This window comes from Zalophus californianus, chromosome 16 (genome assembly GCF_009762305.2).
Source record: "Zalophus californianus isolate mZalCal1 chromosome 16, mZalCal1.pri.v2, whole genome shotgun sequence".
NCBI lineage: Eukaryota > Metazoa > Chordata > Mammalia > Carnivora > Otariidae > Zalophus > Zalophus californianus.
The window spans coordinates 36,928,085-36,940,793 of NC_045610.1; the positions used below are offsets into that span (position 1 = coordinate 36,928,085).

Consider the following 12,709-nt stretch of genomic DNA (forward strand, 5'->3'; position numbering starts at 1 on the left):
GTGCTGGGATCGAGCCCCACATTGGGCTCCCAGCTCCGTGGGGAGTCTGCTTCTCCCTCTCCCCCTACTTATGTTCTCTCTGTCTCTGTCTCTCTCTCAAATGAATAAATAAAATCTTAAAAAATAAATAAATAAAAATACCGGTTACAATCCACTAAATTAATTTCATGATTTATTAATAGGTTTACAGCCACAGTTCGATAAACACCTTTAAAAGAATAGGCTTTGGGGGGGCGCCTGGGTGGCTCAGTCATTAGGCGTCTGCCTTCGGTTCAGGTCATGATCCCAGGGTCCTGGGACTGAGCCCCACATGGGGCTCCCTGCTCCGCGGGAAGCCTGTTTCTCCCTCTCCCACTCCCCCTGCTTGTGTTCCTGCTCTTGCTATCTCTCTCTGTCAAATAAATAAATAAAATCTAAAAAAAAAAAAGTAGGCTTTGGAACTTCATGACATTGGATTTCACAGATATGACACCAAAAGCAGGGCCGCCTGGCTGCCTCAGTCGGAAAAGTGTGTGGCTCTTTATCTCAGGGTGGTGAGTTCAAGCCCCATGTTGCATGTAGAGATTACTTAAACAAACAAACAAATAAACTTTAAAAAAAAGAGCAAGGGCGCTTGGGTGGCTCAGTTAGTTAGGCGACTGCCTTCAGCTCAGGTCATGATCCTGGAGTCCCGGGATCGAGTCCCACATCGGGCTCCCTGCTCAGCAGGGAGTCTGCTTCTCCCTCTAACCCTCCCCGCCCTTGTGCTCTCTCTCTCTCTCATCCTCTCTTTCAAATAAATAAATAAAATCTTAAAAAAAAAAGCAAAAATAGGTAAGTGAGACTATATCAAACTTGAACAATCAACAGAGTGAAAAGGCAACCTGTGAAATGGGAGAAAATATTTTCAAACTATGTATCTGATAAGGGGTTCATATCTAGAATATATAAAGGACTCTTATAACTCACACCAAAGATAAACTGATTTTAAAATGGGCAAAGGATTTATGGATGGCCCAGTTGGTTGAGTGCCTGACTCTTGGTTTTGGCTCAGGCTGTGATCTTGGGGTCATAGGGTCAAGCCCCCCATTGGGCTCTGTGCTCAATGTGGAGTCTGAGATTCTTTCCCCCTCTTCCTCTGCCCGTCCCCCTGCTCTTTCTTAAATCAATCAATCAATCAATCAATCAATCAATCAATCAAACAATCTTGAAAAAAAATGGGCACCTGGGTGGCTCAGTTGGTTAAGCGTCCAACTGTTGGTTTCAGCTCAGGTCATGATCTCATGGGTGTGGGATTGAGCCCCATGTCAGGCTCCCTACTAAGCGGGGAGTCTTCTTGGAGGTCTGTGGCACAGCAATGGGCATATTGTTAACACTATTTACTCTATACTTAAAAACGGTTAAGGTAGCAAATTTTATGTGTGTGTGTGTATGTGGGGTTCCTTTTTTTCCTGCAATAAAAAAAAGAGTAAAGAGTATGCATTGGGATCTGGCTGCCTCTGTTTGGATCCTGGAGTCTCCTCTAATGACTTGCATCTAGTCACTCTTCTCTCCCTAAGCCTCAGTTTCCTCATCTAAAAAAAAAAAAAAATGGAATTTTGACACCTGGGTGGCTCAGTTGGTTAAGCGTCTGACTTCAGCGTAGGTCATGATCCCAGGATCCTGGGAACCAATCCCCTGTTGTCAGGCTTTGCACTCAGCTGGAGTCTGCTTCTCCCTCTCCCTCTGCCCCTCCTCCTGCTCTTGCACTCTCTCTCTCTGTCTCTGTCTCTTTCTCTCAAATAAATAAATAAAATCTTTTAAAAATGGAATATTACAATAGTACCTACCAGTGGATTGCTTTGAGGCTTAAGTGGAAGAATACATGAAAATGTGGAGAGTGACACCTGCCACATAGAATTCAGGAAGCTTTAGCTGCTATTTTAATATTACTGCGACTTCTTAAGACTGCCTTTGTTCTTCTCTCATTAATCTAAGATGTAAAGTAGTACTACTTAACTCCAAAGAGATTTTTAAAAATAAGGCAGTAACATTTTATTGTTTTTTTTCTTTTCTGGATTTCATGTGCAGAGGGTTAATTTAATAAAAAGCCCTGGTTCATTCAAAGCCTTTGCATCTTTCATTTATTTATTTTTCCCTTTTATCTCTATGCTCACCTCCCATTCTCCTATCCACCATCTTTTGTTAGTATGTTTCCTGGCAAAGTAGGGATTTTTTTTTTAATATATGCATTTAAACTTTATTTAAATGTGATTGGGTCATTTATCTCATTCTATGACCTATTCTTTTTCTTGTTGAGCCTGTTTTCCTTTTTTTTCTTTTATTTATTTTCTTTTATTATTTTTTTTAAGATTTTATTTATTTATTTGACAGAGAGAGACACAGCGAGAGAGGGAACACAAGCAGGGGGAGTAGGAGAGGGAGAAGCAGGCTTCCTGAGGAGCAGGGAGCCTGATGTGGGGCTCGATCCCAGGACCCTAGGATTATGACCCAAGCGGAAGGCAGACGCTTGACTGAGCCACCCAGGCGCCACCCCCTTCTTCTTCTTCTTCTTTTTTTTTTTTTGCTGTGTCTCGCTCTGTCAAATAAATAAATAAATAAAATCTTTACCAAAAAAAATAGATTTATTTATTTTAGAAAGAGAGAGCATGTGCACACACACATTGGGGGTGGGGCTGAAGGACAGAGAGAGAGAGAGAGAGAGAGAGAGAAAAGAGAGAATCTCAGGCAGACTCCCTGCTGAGCGAGGAGCCTGAATGGGGGCTGGATCTCAAAACCCTGAGATCACGAGCTGAAATCAAGAGTTGGACGCTTAACCGACCGTGCCTCCCTCTTTTCAAAAGTTTATTTAAGTAAATCTCTACACCCAACATGGGGCTCGAACTCACAAACACAAGATCCAGAGTCACATGCTCTTCTGACTGAGCCAGCCAGGTGCCCCATAATGCTTGGATCTTAACTGAACAATTCTGACAAAAGAAATACACCCATGTATCCTATATCTCTATTGAAGTATAGAAATTTCTAACCTCTCTGGAAAGTTCCCTCCTGTCCTTTCCCAGGCAATTACCCCCCAGTCCTGTGCGTCTCTCTTCAAGGAATCCACTGTCCTGACTCTGACTTTTTTGACCTTGGACTATTTTGCCTATTCTAGAATTTTCTATAAATAGAATGATATAGTACATATTCTTTTGTGTTTGGTTTCTTTACCTCAATATTATATCTGTGAGATCCAGTCACGTTGTTGGGTTTATCAATAGTTTGTTCTTTATTGCTGAATTATATTCTGTTGTACAAATATACTGTAGTTTGTTTATCATTCTCCTGTTGATGGACATTTGGGTTATTCCCAGTTTTTATTTTTTATTGCTATTGTGATTAAAGTTCCTGTGAACATTCCTGTATTTGTGGACATATGTTTTCATTTCCCTTGAATAACTACCTAAGAGAGGGTTGCTAGGTCAAAGGGTAGATCTATGCATAACTTGTAAGAAACTCCAAAATCTTTATTTATTTATTTATTTATTTATTTATTTATTTATTTATTTATTTATTTTTTAAGATTTTATTTATTTATTTTGAGAGAGAGAATGAGATAGAGAGAGAGAGCACGAGAGGGAAGAGGGTCAGAGGGAGAAGCAGACTCCCTGCTGAGCAGGGAGCCTGATGCGGGACTTGATCCTGGGACTCCAGGATCATGACCTGAGCCGAAGGCAGTCGCTTAACCAACTGAGCCACCCAGGCACCCCAAAATCTTTATTTAAAATGATTATATCATTGTACATTTCAGCCAACAATGAATGAGAGTTCCAGTTGCTCCATCTTTGTCAACATTTGGTGTTATCTTTTAGATTTTAACCACCCTAATAGCTATTTGTGATTTCACATTGTGGTTTTAATTTGCATTTCCCTGATGATTAAGTGTGTTGAGCACTTTGCCAGGTGCTTATTGGTCATTCATATATCTTTCTTTTTTTTTTAACAGAAATGTTGACATTCTTTTTTTTTTAAGATTTTATTTATTTATTTCACAGAGAGAGACACAGCGAGAGAGGGAACACAAGCAGAGGGAGTAGGAGAGGGAGAAGCAGGCTTCCTGAGGAGCAGGGAGTCTGATGTGGGGCTCGATCCCAGGACCCTAGGATTATGACCCAAGCGGAAGGCAGACGCTTGACTGAGCCACCCAGGCACCACCCCCCCTTTTTTTTTTTTTTAAGATTTTCTTTATTTATTTGAGAGAGAGAGCATGAGAAGGAGGGGCAGAGGGAGAGGAAGAGAGAATCTCAAGCAGACTCCTAGCTGAGAGCAAAATTGGACACAGGGCTCAATCTCACGTCCCTGAGATCATGACTTGAGCTGAAACCAAGAGTCAGACACATAACCAACTGTGCCACCCAGGCTCCCCTATTCATATGTCTTTCTTTGTGAAGAGTGTGTCAAGTTTTTGCTTCCCTCTTTTAAAAATTAGGATTATTTATTTTTTATTATTGAGTTGGAGGAATTCCTCATACATTCTGAAAACTTGCCTATTCTTTTTCTTTTTTTTAAATCTTTTTTTAAAGGTTTATTTATTTGAGAGAGAGAAAAATAGAGAAAGAGAAAGAGGCGTGAGTGAGGGGAGGGGGAGGGACAGAGAGAGAGGGAGAGAGAATCTCCAGCAGACTCCCCCCTGAGCACAGAGCCCGATGCAGGACTCAATCCCACAACAACTAGATCATGACCTGAGCCGAAACCAAGAGTCGGATGCTTAACTGACTGTGCCACCCAGGCGCCCCAAGAGAAAAGATATTTTTAAAAAATATATGTATGTATGTAACATATGTATTTGTATGTATATATATCATCTGATGTCATTTCTCTTTAGCCTGAAAAACTCTCTTTAGCATTTACTGTACTGCACACCTCTCTGCTGGTGATGAATTTTCTGTTTTTGTTTATCTGAAAATGTCTTTATTTAGCTTTCATTTTGAAGGCTATTTTTGTTGGACCTAGAATTCTGGGTTGACATTTTTTTTTCTTGCGGCACTTAACAAATGTTGTTCCATTATCTTCCAGTGTTCTTTTTCTTTTTTAGTGAGACGTCAGCTGTATTCATAACATTGTCCCCTATATGTAATGTGTTATTTTTCTCTAGCTCTTCTCTTTATCTCTGGATTTCAGCAATTTGACTATGATGTGTCTGGGTGTCATTTCTTTTTTAAGATTTTATTTTTTTTCAAGTAATCTCCATGCCCAATGTGGGGCTCGAACTCACAACCCAGAGATCAAGAGTCGTACGCTCTTCCACTGAGCCAGCCAGGTACCCCATCTGGGTGTGGTTTTATTTGTACTTATGCTATTTAGGATTCTTGAACTTGTTGGTTTTATAAATTGATGTCTTTCACCAAATTTGAGAAGTTTATGGCTATTATTTCTTAAATATTTCTTCAAATATTTTTTCTGCCTTATTCATTCCTCTCTGTTTTACTGTCTCTATGACTACTCTAGGTACCTCAGATAAGTAGAATCATACAATATTTATATTGTTGTGTCTGGCTTATTTCACTTAGCATAATGTTTCAAAGTTCACTCATGCTGTAGTATATATCAGAATGTCCTTCCTTTTTAAGGCTGACTAGTATTCCATCCATTGATCTGTTGGTGGACATGTAGGTTATACCCACCTTTTGGCTATTGTGAATAATGTTGCTGGGAACATTGGTGTACATACTTTTTAAAAAGGAGTTATCTAATAACTCATTTAGTATGTATACCTAGAAGCAGAAATGCTGGGTCACAGAGTATTTGTAATATTATTTAACTGAGTGTTTCCAGATGGTTCACCAGAATGGCTGTACCAGTCTACATTCTCATCCGCAATGCATGAGGATCCCTATAGTGCCCCATCCCACCAACAGCTTTCTAATTTTTGCCGGTCTAGTAGCTTGGAAATAATACCTATTTTTCTGATGGCCAATTTCTAGTGTTTAAAATTTCTCTTTTGTTAAAAAAAATAATAATAAAACAAAAACGAAAACCCAGAGGAAGCTCTGTGGACATACCCACCATCCTTTGCCCTAGTATTTAGCCAGTTCCTGGTTAGGAAACTATTCTAACCTAATCTTTCTTGCTGCTGATGAGCTTGGCTTACTTAGTCTGTTTGTTTAAATCAAGAAGGCATGGGAAGGAGCCCTAGGCTTCCACAATCTCATTATGGACTGTTTTCTCCTCCAGCCCTTAACCTCAATAGAAACCTGCCCAGATCCTGCCACTCAGGTCTCAGACTCCCCAGAGTTTCTGCCAAGCAGGACCGGGACTACCAGCTCTGGAAGCAGTAGCCCCAAGGTGGATACAGTGGTCTTTAAATATAAGCAGCACCCCCTCCCCCAGGACCTCATCCAGGGGAAAGTATCAAAAATTTCTCTTCCACCAAAATCCCAGAGCTTCTTAGGAAGTCTGAAGCCAAGCTGGACTGCGCCACAGAATGAGACGACGAAGCAGCCTCTGATGCCAGAGCTGTTCACCAAGGTTCCACTGAGGGAGAAGCTCGCCCTGTTCCCAGCTTACTGCAACCCAAAGCTGGGGCCAAATCACAAGTCACGTGAGTGCCAGTGGGTCCAGGCGTGTGCAAGAGCTTAGGGGACGGGGTCGCTAACAGAAGCAGTCCTCGCCTTGGAGGAGGGCCCAGTCTGGGGTGGCGGTGGGGGATGCAGCCCCCGCCCTCAGGGAGACCCCCCCGGCCTGGTGGTGGAGACATAGTCCACATCCCTAGGGAGTCTCTGGTCTTATTGAAAATACAAAAAAAAGGTAAAAACAGAACGCTTTTGACAAGCACCCTGTTCGACAATTCCTTGTTGTCGTTCAGGCGAGGTGCATTCAGCTGAACGTTCAGTGGAGGGGCAAGTGGAGGGGCAAGAAGTACGAAAACAGGGAAGAGAAGCTACTTGCAGGAGAGGACCAAAGGCGGGTTCTGGTTCAGGAATGTGAGCTGGCCTGAAGCCAGCAGACCCCGGTGGGAGGTGGCCTCGGCCAGCAATGGGCGCCTTGCCCCGCAGCACAAAGGGATGATGCCAATGACTTCGCCTTTCCAGAAACCCACTGCCTGCCCTGGGAGTGCTACTGCAGCCGAAGCTCCAGCGAGAAGAGGCAGCTGCGTCTGTCTTCCGTCCTGCTCCTGCCCGGTCCTCCCAGCCGCGACGTGTCTCCCAGTGATCTGCTGGTGGTTGCCACCCCGGCCCGACTGGATCCGAGGCCCCGCAGGAGCCACAGTGGCGCCGCGAGAGACCCGAGTCAGGAAGCGTACAGCCGCAGCCTGATCTCTGGCCCAAAAGGATATGAGAGGGACTAGGTAGGTCCACCCATGTGCTTGTTTCACCAGCTGGCACCGCGTGTGTATATTTCTGGAAAGTCGGGGAGGTAGGTGGATGGCTGGATTGATAAAAGACATACAGCTAAGTGAACAATTAAGACTGACCTCAGTCAGGGGCGCCTGGGTAGCTCAGTCGTTAAGCGTCTGCCTTCGGCTCAGGTCATGATCCTGGGGTCCTGGGATCGAGCCCCACATCAGGCTCCCTGCTCAGCGGGAAGCCTGCTTCTCCCTCTCCCACTCGCCCTGCTTGTGTTCCCTCTCTCGCTGTGTCTCTCTCTGTCAAATAAATAAATAAAATCTTAAAAAAAACAAAAAAGACTGACCTCAGTCAAAATGTGACACACACAGCTCCCCCCTTGCAATGTGTGATTCTGCTATGACCACCATGTCCCCACTGCTTTGGGGGTACTTTGCTTGTCTTCCACGATGGCTACAGTTGAGAGTCATTAACGCGGGTCCCAGAAGTAGAACCACGTCAGCTGTGAGGTTGATTTCCACATGTTTTGTTCTGTGCCAGCCTGGCCTTGGCCCAGGTCGCTTGTCCCCAAAGCTGTCTCTGTCATGACAGGCACTGAAGGGACAGAACCAACAGGACACTAGGGACTGAGAAGATCTGAAAACAAAGACCTTGGAGAAGCTTTGATGCCACCGCATGCACGGACAGAGGAGAGAACGAGGAGCCCTCTGTCAGAACACAGGGCTACTGCAGGAGGGTGGGGGGTACCGACTTAGAAGAGCTCTACAGCGTAGTGCCATGTGGGGTAGAGGGACTCGTATTGCTTGGCTGCCTAGAGAAGAAGACTATGCATTTTTTAAAAAAGATTTTATTTACTTGTTTGAGAGAGAGCATGCATGAGCAGGAGGAAGTGCAGAGGGAATGGGAGAGGGAGAAGCAGGCTTCCCGCTGAGCGGGAAGCCCACCACAGGGCTTGATCCCAGAACCCTGAGATCACGTCCTGAGCCGAAGGCAGATGCCCAACTGACTGAGCCACCCAGGCACCCCAAGGCTACGCATTCTAATCATCTCCCTCACTCCTGCCACTAAAGCGGCCTGTGACCACCAGTTTGGCCCAGCCCCCTTGTGACCAGTAGCTCACGCTGCAGGAGGGCGGACGAGTAAACATCAGCCCACAGACATCACTTTGGGTGCTCGTAAAAATCCATATCCCAGGGCCTGCTTCCAGAAATTCTGATTCAGTAGGTCCTGGGGGCGGGGGCCAGGAATCTGCATTTGAGAAGGTCTTCTCCATGATTCTGATGCCCTTCTCACCACCCTCAGAGAAAAACTAGGCCTAGTGTTTCCCAAACTTCCCTGACAATATGAATCATGGGGGGGGGGGGCCCTTGTTAAGCCTACGACCCGTTTTCTGGGTCACACCCCTGAAACTTCTGACACAAGAGGCTTGGGATGAAACCCTGGGAATCTGTCTCTTGAATAAGTATCTCAGCTGTGGTAGTGAGGACTGTCCCACATCTAGACCTAGGCCTGGGCAGAGGAATCTGTGACAGGCAAGCCTGAGCAATGGGCCTGTTATTGGAACAAAACTCCCCGACCCTTATGGAGCTCGAACCCACCCCTACTCTATTCAGTTTGTAATTTTCCAGTACTAAAATTAAAAAAAAGTTTTTTAAAGATTTATTTATTTATTTTAGTGAGAAAGAGAGAGAATTGAAACCAAGAGTTGGAGGCTTAACCGACTGTGCCACCCAGGCGTCCCCGTACTGGTACTTATGTGCCTGATAACTCAACATCAGGTTTGGGTTATCGTGAGCTAGAAACAGGGAGATCTTTTTGCTTAGTTGAATCTCTGACATCAGGCGCCCCTCTTTGTGTCATTTTTTTTTCTTTTTAACTTATTTTATTTAAATTAAATTAGTTAACATATAGCGTATTATTAGTTTCAGATGTAGAGTTCAGTTACTCCTCTGGTGCATGTTAACACCCAGTGCTCATTACATCATCTTTGTGTCATTCTTTAGCAAAGTCCAGCTTGGGTTCAGACTCCCTGAGAAGCTCAGGGATGTTGTTGGCAGAAAAGTTTTTGGTATTTTCTCCTCAGTGAGTGAAAATAAGTTCAAAAGTAAAGATAAATAGGTAGCTAGTTCTTTAGGAGAGACTTGTTTCCCTGGCTCTAATTTCTAAGAGCAGTTTGTCATACGGAGTCTTCTGTTACAGACTTTTACTATTATAGTGGACAGTGGCTGAAGACACTGACTTTTTAATGAATATTAATGATGGTAATAGTTACCCCTTTTTTGGTAGCCTACCATAGAGATGCCAGAACACCTCTACATATATTTTTTTATCTAATTTCATTCCAATCACAATTGTGCCCTTTAGAAAAGAAAAAACATTGAGGCTCAAAAAGCAGAAGGCCTAACCTTTGGGAGGTCCCATAGCTTTTAAGTGGCAGAGCGAGGATTTGAGTCAGATGGTTCTGATTCCCAAACCATACTATCCTTCTTTCCAATGGCATTTTTAGTAGTCTTCAGTTTGAGCTAAGGGCATAGTAAATAGCTCTGCAGGTAGCAGAGGTAGTCAAGACCAGGCAGGGCCTCTTAGCATGCTGTGTGGGGTCCCCAGATCTCAGAGCTGGCTCTCTGCTCTTATGTCAAGTGATGGCTTCTAAAAATCCCCAATTAATCAGTCTGCAAAGGACTGACACATACAAGGCAAACTCATAAAATCTAGTTATATACAGGGCAATGCCCCACAATCGATGCATTGATTTACAAATGGAGGATGATGTGGCTTAAGAATAGGGCTTCTGCGTAATAAATAATGGTTGAATGAAAAAAGGAAAGAGTAGAGCAGAGGTCCAAATTATGGATCAGGGGCTCTCCTGGTTGGTGTAATACCTTCCACACATCAAGTAGAGGTGCCATGTCTCATGTAATCCTCAGGTCAATGCTGTGAGTTTGGCAAGAAGACATCATTATTTATCCTCAATTTGTAGATGAAGAGAATTAAGGTTTGGGGACAGTAAATGACTTGCCCAACCTCACATAAGTGATGGCTTCTGGACAAATAGCACAATGTTTCTTCCATCTTGCCCCATGTGAGGAAGGGAGCCCTGACAAATTCCTCCATGTTTCTACTTAAATCACTACAATCTCATCATCCTTCCTCTGGATCCGCTTTCACAGTGGGTCGGTCAATGAGCCTCGGGTTTCAGATCTGTCAACAGTTGAGTTTTAAGGGATAAATAGCCCTTTCTGTAGATTTTAAGATGATTAAGAGCTTGCTAAAGTGGGGTGCCCGGCACCCTAGTGAGTACATGGTAACTGCAGTGGTGATGATGATCATGAGCATGAGGATGGTGATGATACTGTGTTGATGGTGATGAACCCAGCTGGGACTGAAGCAAGACACACTTGCTTTTGGTGTACTAAAAGCTTTGCATACATCCTCTCAATCCTCAAAGCAACTCTGTGTGGTAAGTGCCATTGTAATTCTCTTTTTTCAAAGGAGAAAGCCAAGGGCCAGAGAGGTTAAGTAACTTGCACAAGGACACTCAGAGCTCCTACGCTTGTGCACTTAACCACTACCACTTCTTGTCTCTGACCAGCCATCTTGGCTGCTCTTAAATGGTCCATATCAAGTGTCTGGGGCCGTAAGGATGCAGGAAGATGAATGGTACGTAGGTAAAATGAGTTTCTGGTGACTGGATGTGGATCACTTGGGTGCCTCCTGACCTACTAGACAGGATGGTGACGAGAGTTAATTGACTTGGATATCCTAGAGGACATTTTAAAGGAAAATCTAAGAAAAAAAATGTGTTTTTCTTTTTCTTTTCAGAATCAGACTGGATCCCTGCCATTTTCCCCCCTTTCCACCTCTTACTCCCAGGAAATGATTTATCATTTCTTAAAGTGTCTACAATGTCCGTAGAGTCAACTGAAAGTTTTATTTCCTCATCTAGATATCCTGGTCTTATAACTACCTCCCATTAACACCACTGGGCCAACAGCCTTGTCTTTTGTGCCCTCCCAGTTAGCTTACAGTGCTGTAGGACCATGACTTCTGAGACGTATTGGTGCTGCCCCAGGACACACCCCAGTTGCCCCACCAGTGGCATTCCTATGGGTCCCTCAGATGGCACTATCATCCAGAACACTCCCCCCAGAGAAAGCAATGTGAAGGGAGGAGTGTTTCAGAGAAAGACTCAAAGTTTCCAGGAATCCAAAGCCCTCAGTCTACCAACAAGTCTGTGTCAGTTGGTTTTGAACCCCAAAGAGAAAAGACAGAGAAAGGGCAAGGCATGGTGGAGGATTCTGAGCCCCGAGTAAGGGAATTGGGGCAGGTATAACTTTACCACATACAGATCAGACCTCCTCCCACCTGAGCCACCTCAGTGCCCAACACCTTCCTGCTACCTCCCCTACCAGTCCACATCCACATCAATCCTGCTGATGAAGAAGTGAGGCGAGAGTACCCAGCCTGCAGGTGTTTCTTCCACCAACCTGCAGAAATGATGCATCTTCCCCTGAAGTGTACATTAAAATAAATTGCCATGCTCAATGCCGGGATTGTGAGCCTGATCCAGAGCGAGAATGGGAAGGGGGAAGTGGGAGAGAGAGTTCTCCTGAGCACTCCTCATTAAGAAAGCTCCAAATTCACCAAAAATGCGTCAGGAGCCTTTGAAGAATTTCTTTGGATGAATGGTAAGCCCTGCCCTCCTTGCTGGGAGCCTGGTGTCTGAGGTGGTCCTTTTGGGGGCTCTGAGGCTGCCATGTATCTGCCCAGTATCAACCCTGGCTAGACTCCAGGCATAACATTTCATTTTGCCAGTTCATTTTCTACCCTCTCCAAGAATGTGATCCAAGACTTTGCCTCACTTGCTCTTTCTGAGTTAGATCCCAGGAATGAGCTTTGGAGGAGTATGGGGCAGGGGTGGAAGAAGAGTGAGGTCTGAAGTCAAGAACCCGCTTCACAATATTGATTCGGGTTTGCTTTATGAAGTCCTAATGGGATGAATTTCTGGCCTCAAGGATGTCAGGGGATTCTAGGATATTTGAAGCCTATAGTACTCCTCACTTAATTATCCAAAGTAGTGAATGGAGAAGCCATTTGTGTCCAGCTGTGAAGCACACATATACACAACACCTTCATCTCTACCTAGGCCTGGTTTTCAAGGACTCCTGGTGTAGAGTTCTTCTTAGTAAGTAAGTCAAGGCCCATCTGGATGGCAGAAGAAGGAAGCCCTGATTACATCTAGGGAGACTAGTAAAAAATTAACCCTCCTGGGGCACCTGGCTGGCTCAGTCAGTGGAGCATGTGACTCTTGATCTTGGGGTTGTGAGTTTGAGCCCCACATCGGGCGTAGAGAAAACTTAAAAAAAATTAACCCTCCCTCTGCCAGCCCTTTCCCAATGCCATTT

General features: G+C 44.3%; 1 protein-coding gene across 5 annotated transcripts in view; it reads left to right on the plus strand.

Annotated features, from left to right (window-relative positions):
- Positions 1-11,849, plus strand: part of TTLL6 (tubulin tyrosine ligase like 6) — a 38,401-nt gene extending 26,552 nt beyond the window's left edge. For 3 of the 5 annotated variants that reach the window (XM_027626202.1, XM_027626206.1, XM_027626205.1), the window contains 3 exons: positions 6,193-6,559; positions 7,050-7,306; positions 11,127-11,849. In XM_027626202.1, coding sequence (XP_027482003.1) covers positions 6,193-6,559; positions 7,050-7,306 — 624 coding nt within the window. In that variant the 3' untranslated portion in view covers positions 11,127-11,849. The remainder of the gene's footprint in view (positions 1-6,192; positions 6,560-7,049; positions 7,307-11,126) is intronic. The other 2 variants (XM_027626203.1, XM_027626204.1) reach the window with 2 other exon arrangements.
- The last annotated feature ends 860 nt before the right edge of the window (positions 11,850-12,709 follow it).